The sequence below is a fragment of the Orycteropus afer genome, unplaced genomic scaffold (genome assembly GCF_000298275.1).
Source record: "Orycteropus afer afer isolate SDZICR_OR568_19922 unplaced genomic scaffold, OryAfe1.0 scaffold00192, whole genome shotgun sequence".
NCBI classification, from domain to species: Eukaryota; Metazoa; Chordata; class Mammalia; order Tubulidentata; family Orycteropodidae; genus Orycteropus; species Orycteropus afer.
The window spans coordinates 776,120-796,749 of record NW_006921779.1 but is presented as its reverse complement, the minus strand read 5'-3'; the positions used below and the strand labels follow the sequence as shown (position 1 = coordinate 796,749).

Here is a 20,630-nt window from a genome sequence, read left to right as displayed (position 1 = left end):
GCTATGAAGGGAAAGCATGTTCATGCAGGTTTGGAACTAGGTTATATCCGAAAATGGAAGTTAAAGGTAGGACACACTTCAGAAGACACTTTGTCCAACCTCTCTCTAAATAAGATTCCACACTGGTGTCTCTGGGAAGACAGGCAGAATATACTTCAAATAATTCCAAGAGAGGAAAGCTCACCATCTCACATTTCCATGGTGGTAAAGCTTTGTTTAAACGTTTCTTATTCAACCCAAAAATCTTACTCCTCAGAGATTATAATGAAACAATATAAAAGCAGTCTTCATCTTTTTCATGGCAGCTCTTCAAATAGTAGATTGCAGCCTTCATCAGCCACTTTCTCAGTTCCAGATTAAACATCCTCAGTTCCTTCAACCGTTCTTCCATTGGTGCTATCCAATACAACTTTGTGCAATGAAATGTTCTGTATCTTTACTGTTCAATATGGTAGCACTATCCAGTGTGGACTGAGCACTTGATGTATGACTGAGGAACTGAATTTATTTTAAGTGTAGTAAGGCTTGTTGTTAGGTGACACCAAGTCAGTTCCAACCCTATATACAACAGAATGAAACACTGCCTGATCCTCTGCCATCCTCACAATAGTAGCAGTATGGCTAGTAGCTACAATGCTGGATGGCACAACCTTGTATTTTCAAAGCCCCTCTCCCTGCTGGCTCCTTTACGTGCATTTCAACTTGTCAGCATCTATCAAATGTTTGATACCTATACTACAATACTGCCCAATAAGAGATGACTACTCAGTACCTGGACAGTATTTCTATTAATGCTTTCCAAAATGGAATTTTTAAGCAGCTGTAAGTGGTTCATATTGATCATCACTGGAACTAGTACTTAGTCAGCAATTCTAGTGCCTATACTTACGTGTTTTTGATCCTAAATACAACACTTGATATTTAACTTTTTGGTTTAGGCCCAGCAGTTGTTAATCTCCAGATTGTTAATCATTTTAAAGCTTGTTTCAATATATTGTACCAACCAACCTTTCTAATTTTGTGGCACTTACAGATTTGACATTATTATCTGATCCATATGTAGTTGTTCCTTCACAGTTTGCAAGACACTTTCATATCCATTTTGTTTAATGTGATTCTCAAAACAACCCTGTGAGGTAGGCAAGATATGAAATCTACATTTTATATAATGATAAGCTGAAGCACAGCAGACACTGACTTGATGGGATCATTTTTCTACTCCAATGAGCATCCTCAAGTGTACCATTTTCATCCAAATCCTTGACAGAAATGTTGAAAAGATCTTCAGAGACAAGGCTGAAGACACTGGATTCTTAAATAGCACTGACTGGTATAGCAGTTCAAGCAGGTCCAAAACCAAAAACCCACTGCCATCGAGTCAATTCTACTCTCAAGTGACCCTATAAAAGAGAGAACTGTCCCATTGGATTTTCCAAAGCTGTGCATCTTCACAGAAGCAGACTGCCTCATCTTTCTCCACAGAGCAGCTGGTGGGTTCAAACCACTGACCTTTCAGGTAGCATCCAATCACTTTAATAGCTGTGCCAGTAGGGGCTCCTTTAAGCAACTCAATTCCATCTAGAAGTGTGATTATACAATTCACAGGTTTCCATTTAGTTCAAAAGGACAATAAAAGAATCACCTGATTTACCAACATAATACTAATGGGAAAATGAATTTAGGGTTGCCTGTCAGAAATAATTTCTACTTGTTTGTATCCACAAATGGACTGTCATACTACCAATTGCTTAAAGAAGCCACATCTTCCTTTTTCAAAACTCCCATAGGGCCACATTTTATTATCATTATTATTATAGTTCTTAGCACATCCTATCCCGTATAGTAATTGCTTGTATACATGCCTTACAGCTTCCAGTCATTCATCTCTATAACACCCACTACTTAGCCTACTGCTGTCAATGTAGGAGACACTCCAATTGGTAAGAGACAAACTGAGTCAAGTTAATGTTTTTCCAACAGTTTCTGCCCCTCACCCTCCTCAAAAAAAAAAAAAAAACTTGTGACTAGAAGAGGCACAGATCATTGGCCATACTCTTGCCAACATGACTGACTGAAATGCCTTTATAACTGGCTTGGTCCCAGTTTCCACCAGATACTAAGGCTTTTGCTAGTTAAGCCAGCTTTCATTAAATTCATTTTGTTTTCTATATTTTGATTTGACCAAAAAATAAAGGCAGGTTCTCTAATAATAGGGATAGAATACATGAAATAGAACTACTTAACAATGTTACTCAATCAATGAGGAAAATAAGTGATCCATAAAATAACATCTGGCTGTAGATCTTCCAAAAGAAAGGAAAGAGGACTGACAAACAAGTATAGTGCTTTATCATTTACACATCTTTCACGTACATTCTCACATTCTCATTTGATCATCACAACAACCCTGTGAGGGAGGCAGCACAGATACTCTTCTCATTTACCAGATGAAGAAAGTGACTTAGAGTGCCTCACTGATATGCCGAAGTTTCCACGGTCAGTAAATGGTTTGTATAAATTTGTCTTTGGCCTAAAATTTCAGCACCCAACATCCCCCTTCATTCTTGCCCTACCTACTTCACAGGGATAGTGAAGATAAAATGAATTCAAGTCTAGAAAAATACTTTGAGGAAAAAAGTACTTTATAATTATACTCACAAACTATAATTTCACATGATATATGACTCATTCCCCCTATTATCCCAGAATTTTCTATTGCCTCTGTTCTGTGCTAAGAAATTTTCTTAAGAGTAAGGGAACAGTGTGATACTGTTTAAAGCTATATAAATTACAATGTAGGCGACTGCTGTTACAGCAAATTGAAAATTAACAGGAAGGCCAGTGTTCAACAGGACCAACTGAGATACAGAGCAAAGGAAGGCAACATCATCAGACAGGGCATGATTGCATAGAAGGGAAACAGGGTGTCAGAGTTCATACTGGCACGCACAGTTATCTAAGGCAAAGTGGTGGCAAAGGAGAGTTACTCGTTCTGCAATATTTATATAAACAAGAGCAGAGGATTCATAGGAACCTGTGCAAATGCATCGTATGTCAGACAGATCTCTCCAGCTCCTACAGGGAATATAAAACAGTGTCATCTTCATTTTAAAGAATGACTATACCTGTGCTCATATTCTGAACTAAATCAAGGAAGAGCTCCATGCTAAACTTCCTTGGTCAAAATACAACTAATACCATCATTCCTAATCAGACAGGCAAACAGAATGCCTTTTAAGGTAATGAAAACTATTTAGATGGCTGTATTCAGTTTTTTCCAAGATTTACTTTGGATTCTCCCCAAAAAAAGTTATATTGCGTTTTTATTGGTGATTTTAAGTGTGTGTTTATAACAAAGTATAATAAGTCAATTTAACATATTAAAAGAGTTTTATAACATCTGTTCAGAAAAGATTATATACTATACAAACTATTCAAGTCGTACAAAACCATGTTTCAATATCTTTTCAACTGAGAAGACTCCTATTCAGCACGCTTCTCCTCCTGAGGTGGTTCATATTGAGCAAGCTATGGGGCAAAGATAAAGGAGTTTAAGTGAATTTTATTCTAAATTGGGTAAAATAAAATAAAAATTTAAAAAAAAGACAAAATAAAATGAGTTAACTATTCAATTTAAATACCAAACCAGTAAGTTTATTAGTATCAGTTTCTATACCTATCCTTTTAAAACCACTCAGTGATTTAAGATTTAATTAACAATTAGCAAATAACCCCAATAAAAGCCCTTTTCATATATAACTTTTAAAATTACTAAGAAGCTAAGATTTAATTTCAGCTCCTAACTGTATTGCTCAAATACACAATATGCAGTAATCTCTGTCTTCCCAAAGATTAGAAACTTGTGGTTTATACTAAAGAACTTTCTTCCTTTCCACCAAATGTTTACTGAAATTTCCCCTAAAAAGGGAGAGAAAAAGAATTATGTGACATATATTAATGTAGCCAGTCAAGGAAGAGTGATTCCTTTGACTTAAAAAGTGCCAGAATTAACTGACCTTTTTTATATCATGAATCTTGGATTTGAGATACTGTATTTTCTCATGTGCTAGATTGTGGTCCCCTGAGAGACCAATAGGCTAAAAAAGATAGGAGTTCTGCCAATTAGCTGTTGGACCTGAGAAGCTTGCTTGACTTCACCATGCTTTAGTTTCCTCACCTGTATACCTGTTTCACTTATCTCACACAGTTGCTCAGGTGATATTAAGATAAATGCCTAATGTAAAAATACATTATGTAATTCAGAATGTGGTAAAACCTCAAAAGATTTAGAGTTGAATACTTTGAAAATTATGGAAATTCTAATGGGAGTGTGGACAAAGAGAAAATTTGGGCACTAGAAAAAACCAAGCACAAGTAAGTTTACAGAGGTGTATTAACCCAGAGCCACTACATATGACTATGCAGAGTGTACACTGAGCTTCTCTAAAGAGGAACTATTCACAAAGCAGTGTCCCTATATAAATCTACTGCTTAAGAATATCTGAACATTTCATTTCCTTGTAAGCAGCAGGTTGATGCAGGTTCCCAAGAATCTCTTTCTTGACCACACCTTGCCTATCCTATCATAGTTGGTCTTGGGCTTTGGCTAAGTTCAGTCTTGCAATTCACTCAGATTGATATTTACCTTCCTACCTCCCCTACTTCCATTCTGGTGAAATTGTGATCATATAATCGTTAATGGTAAAATGATTTTTAATGTAAATGCTTTTTTAAAAGTTTACCTTTGTTTTCAATTTTTTATTTTCTTCTATAATAGCTTCATATTTCTCTTTCATTTCTGCCAGTTCTAGGCGAAGCAGCTCTATTTCTGGATTTTCTGGGGTTGCAGCTCCCAAGTGATGTTTTAAAAAACTAGTACCAATGTTAAGAATTTACTTCTTAAAGTTGAATGACACTAATGAAATAGCACAAGTAGCAGCTTATCCAGAGATCACATTCAAAACTTAACAGGAAAGTACCTTTTTCAATAAGCATATCTTACTGAAAATTACCTCACATATTCCCAAACCCACTGCCATCAAGTCAAATTCCAACTCATAGTGACCTTATAAGGCACAGTAAAACTGCCCCATAGAGTTTCCAAGGCTGTAAATCTTTACGGAAACAGATGCCTCATCTTTCTCCTGTGGAGCAGCTGGTGGGTTCGAACCACCGACCTTTTGGTTAGTGGCTGAATGTTTTAACCATTGCCCCACCAGAACTCCTATGAAGAAAGAAGAGTTTAAAAAAAAAAAGGCTTTTAAGCAAAACAAAAACAAAAAGAGAATAAGGTTTTTCTTTGTCTGACTTCAAAGATGAAAAGGATACTCCAAAGCACTATTAGGTTTCTCTGGTTCTTCATATAAGGCTACCAACACTGTGAATCAAAAAGAAAAAAATAATTAGTCTTAAATTTGAATATATCATATTCCATAACCTAGTAAATATTAAGGAGCTCTGGTAGCGTAGTGCCTAAGGCACTTAACTGCTAACCAGAAGGCTGGCGGTTCAAGCCCACCAGCCACCCCTCGGAAGGAAGATGGAGCAATCTACTTCCGTAGTGATACTGCCTCGGAAACCCAAGGAGGTGTCGCTATGAGTCGGGTCCGACTCGACGGCATATAATAACAACAACAACAGTAAATATTAAGTGCCTGCTCTCGTGGGATAGTGCCTAAGGCATCTGACTGCTAGCCAGAAGGCTGGTGGTTCAAACCCACCAACCACTCCTTGGAAGAAAGACTGGGCAGTCTACTTCCATAGAGATACTGCCTCAGAAACCCAAGGAGGGGTCACTATGAGTCAGATTCAACTCAGCTGCAGTGAGTTTGGTTTTGGCTATTATATGACTGCTAACCAGAAGGCTGGCGGTTCAAACCCACCAGCCACTCCTCGGAAGGAAGGTTGGGCAATCCTACTTCCGTAGTGATACTGCCTCGGAAACCCAAGGAGGGGTCGCTATGAGTCAGGGCTGACTTGACGGCACATAACAACAAACAACAACAATGCCAAGTACATTGGTAGGCACTATCCATACAATGATGAACAAGACAGATGAGGTTCCTGCTCTCAAGAAATTTACAGTCTAAAAGATGAACAAGGAACTAGATGTAAAGAGTGCTAAAGCTTAAAACCAGATTATGGGTTACGGAAGCACATTGGAAGAGCATTGTTCTCAGCCTAGAGCACTAGGGAAGGAATTCTAAAGAAAAGTAAGACTTCAGGCCTAGATGTTGAGTGTTTTGGATAAGATGAGAAAGCCTGGAACCAAGGAAATACCACATTGAGCAACTGATTCAAATATAGCTAGATAGAATTATAAATAATGTGACAGGAAAGGAAACTCAGAAGGTGTGGTCAGGGACCAGACTATGGAGGGTCATGTAAATTTGGTTGGATTTTGATACTCAGAACAACAGGCATATAACTAAATAGTTTTAAGCAGGGCAGTGACAGGATCACTATTGACTCCAGTGTGCAAGAAGGATTAAAGTGGGATAAGAATAAAGGCAAGCAGCTCAGTTATGAGACTTATGTGGTAATCCAGTAGTGACTTAAACTAGACAGAGGGATAGGAACAACAAGGTAGGTGGACATGAGAAAAATTTAAGAGAGAATAAACAGGTCTGAGATAATTATGGAAACAGCTGTGACTTCAAAATATTCTTCAAGAACCAAATTTTATATACAATGTGCTAAATAACCACTAACCAAAGCCTTTTTTTACCAGTAATCTACATGCTCAAATCATTAAAATATACACTTTAGTTGTTTCATATCCAGTTGTTCATATCAGCACTACCTTGCTTATCTTCTACAAAACAAATTCCTCCCAGAATTTACTCCTCAGATAAAAATCCCTCTATACCAGTGGTTAACTTCTTTGTGGGTCATGAAACTCTTGGAAAAATCCAATAAAAGCCAAGAAATCCAATAAAAGCCACACACAAAAAAAGTGCATATATAAACCCCGAGTTAAGAACAGTTGTAAACCAGCTTACATGCTTCCCCTTTGTTTTTGAGGTTTATTAACTTACCAAAATTTAGATAGTATGAAAAAAAAAAAAAACCATCAAATTGACTACTATTAACAACTTACACTGAGTTTTGATAGTTACTCTTCAGTTAAATATACTTACAACACTGCTTTGTTACCAACCGACATGTTAATATCATTAATACCCTCTTTTCCCCTCTGTCCATTCAGCCTGACAGTTATAAACAGTAAACCAGTTATTGTCCGGTTGATTCCGACTCATGGAGAGACCCCATATGTTGCAGAGTAGAACTTTGCTGCACAGGGTTTTCAAGGCTGTGACCTTTCAGGAGATCACCAAGCATGTCTTCCCAAACACCTCTGGGTGGGTTCAAACTGCCAACCTCCTGGTTAGTAGTTGAGTGTTCAACTGTTTCTACCATTTATACCAGCCAGGGACTCCCTGATAGTTACCAACCCAAACAACACATTGCTAGTTGATGCCAATTCACAGCAAACCTATAGGACTGGGTAGAACTGCCCCATAGGGTTGTAAGGCTGCAAATCTTTACAGAAGCAGACTGCCACATCATTCTCCTGCAAAGCAGCTGGTGGATTTGCACCACTGAACTTTTAGTTAGTAGCTGAGTACTTAACCACTGCACCAGCAGGGCTCCTTCTGATAGTTACAGTATTCTTTAATCCCTCTATTCTTTTTCCTTTCAATTATATGCTCAAACCTATTCCTTCACCCATTAATTTCCACTGTCTCTACTGAATCCTCATTTTATTAAGACATGGATACTAATACTGTTTACCTTTCCTCCACATCTTCCCCTACTCCATTTGTTTCACTCTAAATTTCTGCCAATGGTGCTTACAAGATTGATAATTACAGAAGATAATGTAAATGTTAAAGAGCCCTGCTGGCAAAACAGTTAAGCACTTGGCTGCAAATTGAAAGGTTGGTGATTTGGGGCAATCTACTTCCACTACTGCCTCGGAAACCCAAGGAGGGGGCGCTATGAGTCAGGTTCAACTTGACTGCAGTGAGTTTGGTTTTTTTTTTAATTATTATTTAGGGGCCTTTGGGAGAGAAAGACCTGTCGATCCCCTTCCGTGATGATTACAGCCAAGAAAAACCCTATGGGGCAGTTCTACTTTCACATGGGGTCACTGTGAGTCAGAATCAACTTGATGGCACTGAACAACAATGTAAATGTTAAGTTTTTTTGTCATCTTCTGTAGCTGAACTGTACTTTCTTTTTATCAGATAAGAAGAGCGCTATACCTGATCATGTTTTCCCTTTTGCCTTAGCAGCCAGGATTTTTAAAGATTGATATAATCAACTTATGTGCTGCTAAAATTCTTCTTCTTCCAAATGATTTATCATCATCTTTAACTATCTTATCCTACAGTTTGTTTTTTGGTTTTTTGTCTTATAGTGTTTTAATGTTATATGCAATTTCAAATCCTCTTGGAAATAAACTAGATAAAAATTACAGATTAAATCTGTTTAAAGTACCAATGTTTCAGGTTTAAAATCAAATTTTAAGTAGATCACATCTATAGATACTATGTTAAGTTGTCTGATGTTATTTAGGAGACTGGAAATCTAAGGAGAGTAAGGGCTTAGATTCCAGTGGATATGAACAAGGGAAAGGAAGCCTCCAGTAGTTTTCAGTCTCTGTCCATTACCATTCTATCCTTTGTTCACTCTGTCTAGCCACTGTGGCCTCCTTAGACTGCCTGGACCTCTCAAGACGTATGAGCAGAGTATATACTATTTCATTCTGGCCTCTGCTCACACTTCTCCCACCACTCTCTATAAAATGGCACATACATTCCACCCATTACTGTTCATGCCTTTAACTTGCTGTGTTTTTATTCATAACACCACTAGGTGACACAATGTATTTATTTATTACATGTTTCTCTCAATTAGAATATAAGCTCATGCAATCAAGGACTCTTTTTTTTTTCTACTGCTCTATCTCTAGGTAGCTATCAATCAAATCAGACTTGAGGGCACCAAACAGCATCTCCAGTGCCTTAAACAGAGACTTCAATAAAATGGTTAAATAAAAGAAAGAAATGAACTTGTGGAGATTTTCAAGAGGAGGATGTCAACAACATTATAAGTATCTGTGACACTCCCTGAGACAACACAGCACAGCACTTTCACAGAGTAGCCCCTTAATGTCAGATGAAATTTATGATTTTTTTTTAATTGGGAATATAGGGTCTTTTTTTTGTTTTTTAGCTAAAATTTATTTTAAAGAGATGGGGAAACTAGCATGTGGACCCAAGATAGGTAGCAATTTAAAATTTCTAGCTCATGCATGGCAGTGAAAAACCCTGCTTTCCACTAAGACTCAGAATTATCCTCTCCCAGAATTCTCCTCAAACCTTTGCTTTTGACCAAAGGCAGTTACCAAATTATTTCTCAGACACTTCCTATTCTTTGCACATTGACCCAGGTCCTCAACCCTGCCAGCTCTTCCCTTCTTCACCTTTGAAAATCCAAACCAGTGAGTTGAGTGACATACAGCATGCATTCAAATTACTGCTGAGCTTATGAAGTAAGTGAAATCAAGTAGTCCCAGACCACTCAGAGCTTCTCAGAAGATGGGTCTGGTGATCTACTTAACAATCAGTCATCAATAACCCTATGGAGCACAGTTCTTCTCTGACACATCTGACACTAGAGAGTCAGAAATCAACTGTACAGCAACCAGTTTAATGAAGCAAACAGTATCCTATCTCTTGGAACTCTCCTGTTTCAAGCACCTTACTCATCTACTTAACTCCTGTATTCCCAGGAGAAGACAGTGTTAAAAGTAAGCTTCTCTTAAAAAGTGAAAACAGTAAAACCATTCTGATTTGCTCTCAAACTCTAAACTGTAGTTCTACTTTAATTTTGAAATCTGCACAAAGAATTAAGAGACTAAGAAAGGGCATTGAAAAGCCACAGCCAGATTGGCTAAAAATCGCTTACCATGGGGATTAGGCTCAGCTACTTCATGGCCCACTTTAAATCTGTCAGTATTTCCATTTGCCACCTTTGTTCGAGGGGACACTTCTCAACAAAATTCTGATGCTCTTCGAAGAAACTAAATGGACCTCGAGGTCTTTTATAATCACACCCACTGTGGCTGCTCGCAGCAAAGCAGGAAGTTGTAGAGACTTTGCAACAGCTGCAAGAGTTTCACTCCATGGCCAGGAGAGAGGTAACCTGAGCGAGGCTATCACCACCCGGGCGGCGTCCTGCTGCCGGCGTGTGCCGATTCCCGCGGAACACCGGGGCCCACCTTGCGAGACGCTAGACAGGTCCCACCAGTTCTCCCTCCTCTACGCCACGGCCCGTCAGGTGCGCAGCGCCGACGAGCACGCTGAGAGCACGAGGAACCCTGTCTTAGTATATGCTCACCCTTCGTCAGCGTGTCCAGCACCCCCGACTTCTCCAAGTACCTCCGGAACTGTTCGCGCTTCGAGTCGGCGGCCTGAGGAGACACTGCGGGTCAGAGGCCGAAGCCCAAAGGAGCCAGAGCAGGAAGAAGTCGCTGGGAGTCCGGCAACCCCGCCTCCGCCTCGCTACCTGAGGCCCCTACAACCTGCGCGCGTGTCCCCACTCCCACCCGTGGCCGACCAGCGGCTGGCTAACCGCCCTCACGCCCCTAGCCGCGCCGCGCCCCCCTCACTTTGTAATGAGCCATAGTGGCAGCGGCAGCGGTGTAGCTGGCGCCCGGGACCGTGGCTTGAGGGCGCTGATCAGCACTGCGCATGCGCGGAAAGGCACGTGCGCCTGCGCACTAGCAAAACAGTAGGGGATCGTTTGGTTGGTTTTCATGGTGACCAGGACGCTCTGAATTCTCCATAGCAAGATGAGCGGAGGGAGGCTGCGTATGCCTGCCCCTCTGGCTATCAAAGCAGCACCTCTTCCTCTTCCGGTCTGCACTGCGATTCGGTTGCTTAGCAAGAGACGAGGTTCTGTTGATTACAGATCGGTGTACACGCTAAGGATGGGCGTGGCGTCCGGGGGCGGTGCCAGCGGAGCCCTTGAGGTTTGCTGCTGCTGCGGGTGAGAGGCCGCCTGGCACGCGGAGTGGGCGGAACTTTCTACTGGCACTTTGGCAATCGTGGTAACCTGTGGGCAAGACATGCAGAGCAACTCTTGGATTTCAGATGGCTTCAGGACTGTTTCCGATCGTATTCTCAGACGCCACTTTTAGGTTTAGATTCTCCTCGTTTTGTGGCTAACTTGATATGGGCCTCTAGAGAGTGAGCAGTAATATGCTAATAATAGCTGGCACTTTTGAGTGCTTAGTGTGTGCCAGGCACTGTACTAAACACGCTTATTTCAGTCTTCACAACATCCCAATAAGAGGAAGGGTCATTAACAACCTGAGATCAGCAGAGGACGTAACTTTGCTTGCTGAAAGTGAGATGACTTGGAGCACTTACTAATGAAAATTAAAGATCACAGTCTGCAGTATGGATTACACCTCAATATAAAAAATCCTCACAAGTGGACTACTAAGAACATCACAATAAATGGAGAAAAGATTGAAGTTGTCAAAGACTTCATATCACTTGGTTCTACAATCAATGCCAGTGGGAGCAGCAGTCAAGACATCAAAAGACATATTGCATTGGGCAAATCTGTTGCAAAAGACCTCTTTCAAGTGCTGAAGAGCAAAGATATCTCCTTGAAGACTAAGACACACCTAACCCAAGCTGTGGTATTTTCATTCCCCTCATATGCATGTGAGAGCTGGACAGTGAATAAGGAAGACCAAAGAAGAGTTGATGCTTTTGAGTTGTGCTGGTGAAGAATGCTGAAAGTACCATGGTCTGCTAAACTAACTAACAAATCTGCCGTGGAAGAAGTGCAGCAGGAATGCTCCTTGGAAGCAAGAATGGCCAGACTTCATCTCACCTACTTTGGTCATGTTGTTGGAAGGGACCATTCTCTGGAGGAGGATGTCATTCTTGGAAAAGTGGAGGGTCAGCGAAAAAGGGGAAGGCCCTCAACAAGATGGATTGACACAGTGGCTGCAGCTGCGGGCTCAGGTATAGTAGGGTTGGTGAGGCTAGCAAACTTCCAGGCACTTTTAGTTCTGTTGTACATAAGGTTGCTGAGTCGGAGATGACTTGATGGCACATACCAACAACAACAACATTAGTAAAATGGCTGGATTTGGTGATTTGCAAATAGTACAGCCAAGACTCCAGTCTAGGCAATCTTACTCCAGAACCCCCTTTTAATCTCAATGCTATAAACTAGTAAGAAAAAAAAAAAAAAGCCACCAATATTTTTGTTTAAGGTTTTATTTACTAGATAGCAGCATTATTGTTGTCCTCAAGAAACATGCAGTCTATAAGGAAATTAAGTTATTAAGTCTGAAGCAAACAAAATTTACCTGGTGTCAAGAAATAAAAGATTAGTAGCTAAAAGAAGCAATTATATTAATCAAGAACAATCTCCTAAGGCTGTGGTCCTTTCAAAGAGAAAACCTGGTTCCAAACCACTTAACCTCCATTCTGAACATGTCACATATTTTTAAGAGAACTGTGAATAAGTGATCCTGATTTGGTAACTCTATGTTTTTGAATTTAAAACTACCCCTTCACACCTCACAATTAGAGTTGTTTTTCCCTTTTTGAAGGTCCCTTGGTGGTGCAAACAATTTATGCTCAACTGATAACCAGTTGATGGTTCAAAATCACCCAGCAGTACCATGGATGAAAAGGCCCAATGATCTGCTTTTGAAAGATTATTATTGAACAGTCCTACTCTCTGGGGCATTATGAGTTGCAGTCTACTCTGTGCAATGGTTTTGGGTCTTCCTGCCCCTTTTTGAAATGGGTTACAATTATCTGTCTCAACAGCTGATCTTCAGAGCTATTCCTGTCCCTACTTTGTCCCTGCACTATTTCCACAAGATTGAAGTTGTCAAGGATTTCATTTTACCTGGATCCATAATCAATAGTCTTGAAAGCAGCAGTCAAGAAATCAAACAACATATGACATTGGGTAAATCTGCTGCAAAAGACCTCTTTAAAGTGTTAAAAAGCAAAGATGTTATTTGAAGACTTAAGGTGTGCCTTACCCAAGCCATGGTATTTTGAATTGCCCCATATGCATGTGAGAGCTAGACAATGAATAAGGAAGACCACAGAAGAACTGATACATATGAATTGTGGTGTTATCAAAGAATATTGAATGTACCATTGACTGCTAGAAGAATGAACAAATCTGTCTTGGAGGAAGTACACCCGGAATGCTCCTAGAAGCGAGAATGGCCAAACTTCATGTCCCTTTCTTTGGCCATGTTGTCAGAAGGGACCAATCCCTGGAGAAGGATATCATGCTTGGTAAAGTACAGGGGCATTGAAAAAGGAGAAGACCCTCAACAAGACGGATTAACACAGTGGCTACAACAAAGAGCTCAAGCACAGCAACGATTGTGAGGATGCTGCAGGACCAGGCGATGTTTCATTCTGTTAGACACAGGTCCGTATGAGTGGAACCAACTCAATGGCACCTAATAACAAATAACACCATCTGCATTAGGCCATTTCTATAATAATATAATATGCAGAATGTCTAAAAGCCAACAGCTGTTCAGATCTGAAGGTCTGTGGGAGCCTGCCTGCTGATGAGATTGTTTGTCAGAGACATTAAATGATTTGGGGGACAAGCACTAGGACTTTTGCAAGTTTTGACAAAGTCAGACTCAAAGGACAACTCTCCCAAAGAATGAGAAGTATCTGCAATATCAAGTGGCTGGGAGCCTCCTTGTAAAGGAGGAAGTGTTCCAATTGTACCCTCTCCAAACTGGCCCTTGAAGCTACCATTAGGAGAGAGTCTCTGGTTTTGATCCTCTGTAGAGAGACCCCAGGTAGCACTAAGCCTCTTTGCTTTCCAGTTGCAGTTAGCTGACAGAGAGAAAACTGTTTGAGGTGACTGCCCTGTGTGGTTTTCCAGATCTACAGAAACACCACTAGAATAGTGGTTCCTTCCTCTATCTTTGTCATCAGTTTCTCTTCTCTCCCTTACCTGGTTGTCACTAACTTCTTTTCTAAATATTTTATGAATTCCTTCACTATTATTTGAGCTAATGTGTTGAAGATGACTACAGAGAGTACTAATTGTGTGTATCTCATTAGAAAGTACAGTTTCCTGTTCATCCAAAATGCATTTCTCATCATTTCCACAGTAATTGTCAGGATCTGCCTGCATTGCAGAAGATGAATTTAAATTAGGATACACTGTCGTGTGTGTTTTCTTTTCCACTACCAGATTATAATCAGGTGCAGTAGGGAGTTGACTCAGTGAATTTCCAGATGTGCTCTTATATTTGGCAGGGTTTTGTTTTGATTTGTTTGCAAAGAATTCATTGTGTTCATCCTTCAAATTATATTGTCCCCAAAGCCCTCTTTTAATCTTTTTAAAACCTAGGTGAGCAATTTCTAGAACATTTAAGAAAAGTGAAACAGTGGCTATGCACTGCATAAACAGTAAGAATATTGTCTTTTCTGTTGGTCTTGAGATAAAACAATCAATTATGTTTGGACATGGGTGGCTGTGACATTTAAATAGAGGCTCTAAGTGAAATCCATATAAAAGATACTGTCCAATCATGAACCCAACTTCAACCACAGAGCGAGTGAAAATGTGTATCACATAAGTGCAAAGTAAGGTTCCTCTAAGTGGAGCTTTATTTAGTTTCCTTTGCTCCAGCTGACAAAGCTCCTGTTCCAATCTCCTCCGATCCCCAGGTACTTCAAATTCGACCCCCTCCAGTTCTCTTCTCAAATGAGTTTTCATCTTCTGCCTCTCTTTCTCCAGAACTCTCAGTCGATACAAAGCATGGCCCATGTAGACCAGGGATGGTGAAGACACAAATATCACCTGTAAAACCCAGTATCTAATGAGGGAGATAGGAAAGGCCTGGTCGTAGCATACGTTCTTGCAGCCGGGTTGTTCTGTATTGCAGATGAAGTCAGACTGCTCATCATTCCAGACATCTTCAGCTGCTATACCCAGGACAAGCATTCGAAATATGAATAGGATGGTGAGCCAGATCTTTCCAATCATGGTGGAGTGGATGTGAACTTCCTCCAGAATGCCTCCAAGGAAATTCCAGTCTCCCATGTCTGTTTAGTCAACAATCAACAATCACAGGTCTGGACCCCATCAATTAGGAGACAGGTAAATTCTTCCATTCTAAAAAGAGCACTGTTTCGTAAAGTAAACCTATGGTCAAAATACAAACAAAGCATCATTCTTTCAGTGTGCTGGTTGCTGTACTTTTTCCCTAGATAGCAGCAATAATCTGTTGTAGTTGTTGCTTTGACTCGTGGCAACCTTATGTATAACAGAACAAAAGGTTGCCCAGTGCTACACCAAAAATCTGTTACCATGAGTATATTTAAGATGAGTCAGGAATTTAAAATCACTCCTATTTAGAACTAATAAAGCAATTTCAAAAAAAAAAAATGATACCCAGGGGAGGGATGTATGTATTTTCTACTAAGAATAGAATGGTTAGGATTTTCCATTAAAAAAAAAGAAAAAAGTCTTTTTACTTGGCTGATAGGAAATTTGTTCTTTTGTTTTATTTTCTAAACTGGAGAGTTTTCTTATAATCCTATGAAATGAAGGTTATGCTGTTTTAAGAAGTACAGCCAGAATGCTCCTCAGAAGGGAGGGTGGCAAGGCACCAAAGTATTTACGTACTTTGGCCATGTTAGCAAGAGAGACCAGTCCCTGGAGAAGGACATCATGTTTTGTAAAGTAGAGGGTCAGTGAAAAAGAGGAAGACCCTCAACAAGGTGAATTGACACAGTGGCTATAACAATGGGCTCAAACATAACAAAATTGTGAGGATGGTGCAGGACCAGGCAGTGTTTCATTCTGTTGTGCATGAGGTCGCTGTGAGCTGGAACCGGCTTGTTTAGCCAAACAACAATATATTGTTAGTTGCCATCAAGTCCATTCTGACTCATGAAGACCCATGTGTGCAGAGTAGGATGGCTTCATAAGTTTTCCAAGGCTGTGACCTTTCAGAAGCAGAGCACTAGCCCTGTCTTCCCTGCTACCTCTGGTTGGGTTTGAACCGCCAACCTTTCAGTTAGTAGTCACGCACTTAACCATATTGCCACCCAGAACTATGTTATGTAAAAGTTATAATCAAAGTCAATGATTTTTAAATCTCCTTTGTACACAAAGGAAAATGAATTTGATAATACCCAGCATTTAATAAAGCCAGAGCAAACAGATCTGGCTCTTGCTATAGGAATTTTGATTTGTTTTAAAACCCACATTTAAATGTCTAAATTGTGATTTCTTTCTGGCAGATGTTGAGCATTTCCAGAAACCCATTTCTGTAACATTTATCAATATTTATAAAACTTTATTTATTATACTTCACTATGAAGATTTTGGAATGCTTTACCATGTTAAAAGGAATTGTGAAAATCTTCAATGATTTTGTTGTAACAGAATGTTGTTAACTATTACCTGGAATAAATGGACAGTTGGTGTAGTGGTGGTATTATAAACATTTTCAATGTAACAATATTTGATCCACTCAAAACAGGAAGCTTGCTATTTTGGAGGGGGCAGTAGGGCAAGTCATAATTTAGCTGCCAATGGGTTCTATATTAAAATTGCTATCCTAGGTTCTCAAAGAAAAGACAAAAAGAATGAATGTTTTCAATTAAGAAGTAAAGGCATGTCCTATATCCCTTATATAAAGGGCGATATTACACAATCATACAAAATACTAGGATACTATAACTTCAAAATATGTTGTTGTTGTTGTTGTTGTTACATGCCATTGAGTTAGACTCAACTTATAGCAATCCCTCCTTGGGTTTCCAAGGCAGTATCACTAAGGAAGTAGATTGCCCAACCTTCACAAAGCTCCTGTGAGGTAGACATATTGTTTCCCCATTTGACAGATGAGGAAACCAAGGCAAACCTCAATTAATTTACACACAGTCATACAACTGGTCATGGTGGTACTGGCATTTAAGCCCAAGAAGTCTGGTTGTAGAATCTGCTCTTAACTGTTTTACTAAACTTTCTTTTTCTCTTTGAACAAACTTGAAATTTGCGTGAAAGAGGCATTAGGAGATTATCTCTTTTCCTTTTAAAAAGTTTAATTATTTAAATAAGAAATGCCAAATAGTGATAGTTTTGCCTTTTAAATGACTGGTTCTGGACTTTCTATTCCTTTCTTAATGATTTGTACAGTTAATGAGACTTGCAAAAGCATCAACCTTCTAAAATTTAGTTGTATTCCTGATATAGGGAAAACTTCTATTTGACTTTATTATGTTAATAATAGTGTATCCTTTGACCCAACAATGCAAGACACTTTAAAATGTAAGCAATAACGTTTATAATAGTCATATTAAAACCAAAAAAGAAAACCCACTGCCACTGAGTCAATTTCCAGCTTACAGTGACCCTGCAGGACAGGGTAGAACTAACTGCCCCATTGAGTTTCCAAGGCTCTAAATCTGTATGGAAGCAGACTGCCACATCTTTTCCCTGCAGCCAAATGCTTAACCACTGCACTGCCAGGACTCCTTCATAAATTAAAAACATCTAAAATAATTATTAGTTTAAGAAAGACTGGTTAAATACATAATGGTGCATCCACAGGGTGGTACTATGAAACCAATGAAAATGAAAAATATATGTTAATATGGACAGATATGTTGGTTCGGTGAAATGCAAATAATAAAATAGAATACTATGGCCCTCATTATTGTAAAAATATATATTTATTTATGTGTAGAGATGAATACAACAAAATCTAGAAGGAAATTTGTCAAAATAATAACATATTATCTCTGGATGGTGAGATTACAATTGCCTTAATTTTTTAAATAAATATATGTATTTTAATTATTTATAATGAGTCCTTGGCTTTCATAATCACAAAGGAAATAAAGTGTTCCCCTGCTTAAAGGACAAAGGCATAGTATTTCTTAAAAGAAGCAGCAGTATTAGATAGTATTCTTTAGAAAATCCTTTCTTTTAAAGCTTTTGTAGCAAAAACTTGAAGACTAGTATATATACAGTACCATAGAATGCAAAAGCAAAAGATAAAGACATTTCACATGGTTTCTTAATTAGCTAAACCAGAGGAATTAACACAAACCTTTTTTAGCTTAGGTAAATCTGAGAATCAAATCCTGCTTAGGGGGAGAAGTCAGATGACTGCCTTCTTCAGCTTGTTCTCTGAATTTGTCCCTTTGGGGATGCAGAGCAGATTCAGTGAAGTGAGTCAGCCATCAGCTAAAATGCATTTCCTTTTGCTTGATTCTTGCTTCTAGAGCAGCGATGTGGAGTAGAACTTTGTGCTATGGTGGAAATAGTCTCTGCATTGTCCAGTAGCCACTTACCACATGTGGCTATTGAGCCCTTGTAATGTGCCTTGTGCAACAGAGGAATTGAGTTTTTAAATTTTATTTGATTTTAATTAAATTCTGAAGAGCTACATGTGCCCCACGGCTACCTTATTGAACAGCACAGATGCAGACTGTCCGCAGTATTTCTAATGGCATGCACAGTTCTAGAAGACTAGAGTTATGAGCCTCGAATTAAGCTGAATAGATGGTTCCTCTATAATTCACAGGTGTTAGATTCAAAACACCAAGAGATACTTAAGCACTTTTTACTGTAAGGTTTGCCACCTGAGGAACCCAGTAAGCTATCACTGTGTTTGGTGATGTGAACTATGTTTCTAGTACCATATATTCTGATTAAATAACTTCTCAGTCATCAGCCTCATTAGCCTTAGGAATCAATTGGTCATGTCTGATTTCATACTTAGATATATCCTGTTCTTCTGTCTAGTTTTCTGTTATTAACAATGACATTGTAATTAAAGGTTCTCTTCAGAGCTAGTGGCCTGATGGGTTGAGATGGCAAGTGGATAGTTCTTCCATGGGCCTCTTTGCCAACAAATAGCTACTTTTCAGGTTAAATATTCAGATATTTAACCTTTTCAGGTTAAATGCAAATATTTCATCAGGGAAATACATATGTTGTACCTAGTTATATGTTTATATACTATGTATTATATGTATATCAGGAACCTTGGTGGTTAAAGACTCAGCTGCCAACTGAAAGGTTGGAGGTTCGAACCCAGCAGCTCTGTGGGAAAAAGACCTGGCCATCTATTTCCATAAAAATTACAGCCAAGAAAACCCTGTTTAGCACTTCTACTTTCATATGGAGTCATTCTGAGTTGAAAGCAACTTGATAGCACCCAACGATAACGTTATATGTATATAGATTATATTATGTATAATATTGATAAATTGCATATACCTTATTAATAAATTTAAAATTTCTATAGTTAGGGAAATACACATTAAAATTGACGTATTAATTTTTAACTATCAAAATGCAAAATTTTAAAGATTTATAGTACCTTCTTTTGGCAAAGGTGAAGGGAAACTTATTCTCATGTACTGTAGATGAGAATATGAATGGGTACAGCTGTTTATTTTAAATGGCAGTTTAAATCTATCAAAATTAACATGGCATTTCTACTTCTGGATGCCTGAAATATTCATGTTATTGTTGTTGTTGTTATGTGCCTTGAGTCAGACCCGACTCATAGCAACCCCTCCTTGGGTTTCTGAGGCATTATCACTACAGAAGTAGACTGCCCAACCTTCCTTTCATAGACTCAGCAAACACATGCACAGGAATACCACATGTACTAGGATGTTCATTTAGTACTATGGCCAATTTTAAACTCAAAAAAACTCACTGCCGTGGAGTCAGATCCGACTCATAGCGAACCCTCCTTGGGATTCCGAGGTGGTATCACTAGGGAAGTAAATTGCCCAACCTTCCTTCCATGGAGTGGCTGGTGGGTTTGAACCGCCAGCCTTCTGGTTAGCAGTCAAATGCCTTAGGCACTATGCCACCAGAGCTCCCTGGCAATAGTACAGAATCAGCAATAATTTAAATGACCAATACAAAAACAATTAAATAAACTATAACCAGTTGCCATCAAGTGGATTCTGACTCCTGTTAACCCCATGTGAGTCGGGATACAACTGTGCTCAAGAGGGTTTTCAGTGGCTGGTTTTTCAGGAATAGATTTTCCAGGCCTTTCTTCCAAGGCACCTTTGGGTGGACTCGAATCTCCAGTTAGTAGCTGAGCACATTTACCATTTGCACCACCCAGGAACTCCAAATAAACCATCCAAACCAAAAAACTTGTGGCTGTCATGTCTGACTCATAGTAACCCTATATAGGACAGAGTAGAACTGCCCCACGGGGTTTTCAAGGCTATAAATCTTTACAGAAGCAGAAAGTCACATCTTAACTATAGTACATCTAAATCATCCCAGCAACTCATGGAATAAGGATGTCTATGGATCTCCCCATCCACCAAGGAATGGATAGACAAACTGTGGTACAGTCACACGATGGAATACTATGCAATCCTAAAGAATAATGTAGAATCTGCAAAACACCACATAACATGGATGAACTTGAAGGACATTACGCTGAGTGGATTAAGTCGTCACAGGACAAATACTGTATTAGTCCACTATTGTTAAAAGTCAAGGAAAGCTTTATACATGGAAGGAAACTTTCTTTGTTG

General features: G+C 39.2%; 2 protein-coding genes across 2 annotated transcripts; both read right to left on the bottom strand.

The window, feature by feature from the left end:
• Positions 1 to 3,483: 3,483 nt before the first annotated feature.
• Positions 3,484 to 10,762, bottom strand: LOC103202689 (MYC binding protein). Its single transcript, XM_007947609.2, has 5 exons — positions 10,679 to 10,762; positions 10,408 to 10,480; positions 5,329 to 5,377; positions 4,743 to 4,872; positions 3,484 to 3,528 (listed from the first exon to the last, which is right to left on the bottom strand). Exons 1-5 carry the CDS (start codon positions 10,760 to 10,762, stop codon positions 3,484 to 3,486), a joined length of 381 nt encoding a protein of 126 aa, XP_007945800.2.
• Positions 10,763 to 10,974: 212 nt separating this feature from the next.
• Positions 10,975 to 15,138, bottom strand: GJA9 (gap junction protein alpha 9). Its single transcript, XM_042781879.1, has 3 exons — positions 14,819 to 15,138; positions 14,041 to 14,749; positions 10,975 to 11,124 (listed from the first exon to the last, which is right to left on the bottom strand). The coding sequence occupies exons 1-3, from the start codon at positions 15,136 to 15,138 to the stop codon at positions 10,975 to 10,977; spliced, it is 1,179 nt and encodes a 392-aa protein (XP_042637813.1).
• Positions 15,139 to 20,630: the final 5,492 nt, after the last annotated feature.

What these genes read in the sequence shown, in the direction of transcription:
- GJA9 (XM_042781879.1), bottom strand. Translation starts at nt 15,138, where the DNA reads ATGGGAGACTGGAATTTCCTTGGAGGCATTCTGGAGGAAGTTCACATC. An exon ending in AGAGTTCTGGAGAAAGAGAG is followed by an intron (nt 14,750 to 14,818) that starts GCAGAAGATGAA and finishes TGGGGATCGGAG; the next exon opens with GAGATTGGAACAGGAGCTTT. An exon ending in AAGAAGTTAGTGACAACCAG is followed by an intron (nt 11,125 to 14,040) that starts GTAAGGGAGAGA and finishes TCTTGCCCACAG; the next exon opens with GTTACCACGATTGCCAAAGT.
- LOC103202689 (XM_007947609.2), bottom strand. Translation starts at nt 10,762, where the DNA reads ATGCGCAGTGCTGATCAGCGCCCTCAAGCCACGGTCCCGGGCGCCAGC. An exon ending in CCACTATGGCTCATTACAAA is followed by an intron (nt 10,481 to 10,678) that starts GTGAGGGGGGCG and finishes GTGTCTCCTCAG; the next exon opens with GCCGCCGACTCGAAGCGCGA. An exon ending in AAACCTAATAGTGCTTTGGA is followed by an intron (nt 4,873 to 5,328) that starts GTATCCTTTTCA and finishes CATTGGTACTAG; the next exon opens with TTTTTTAAAACATCACTTGG.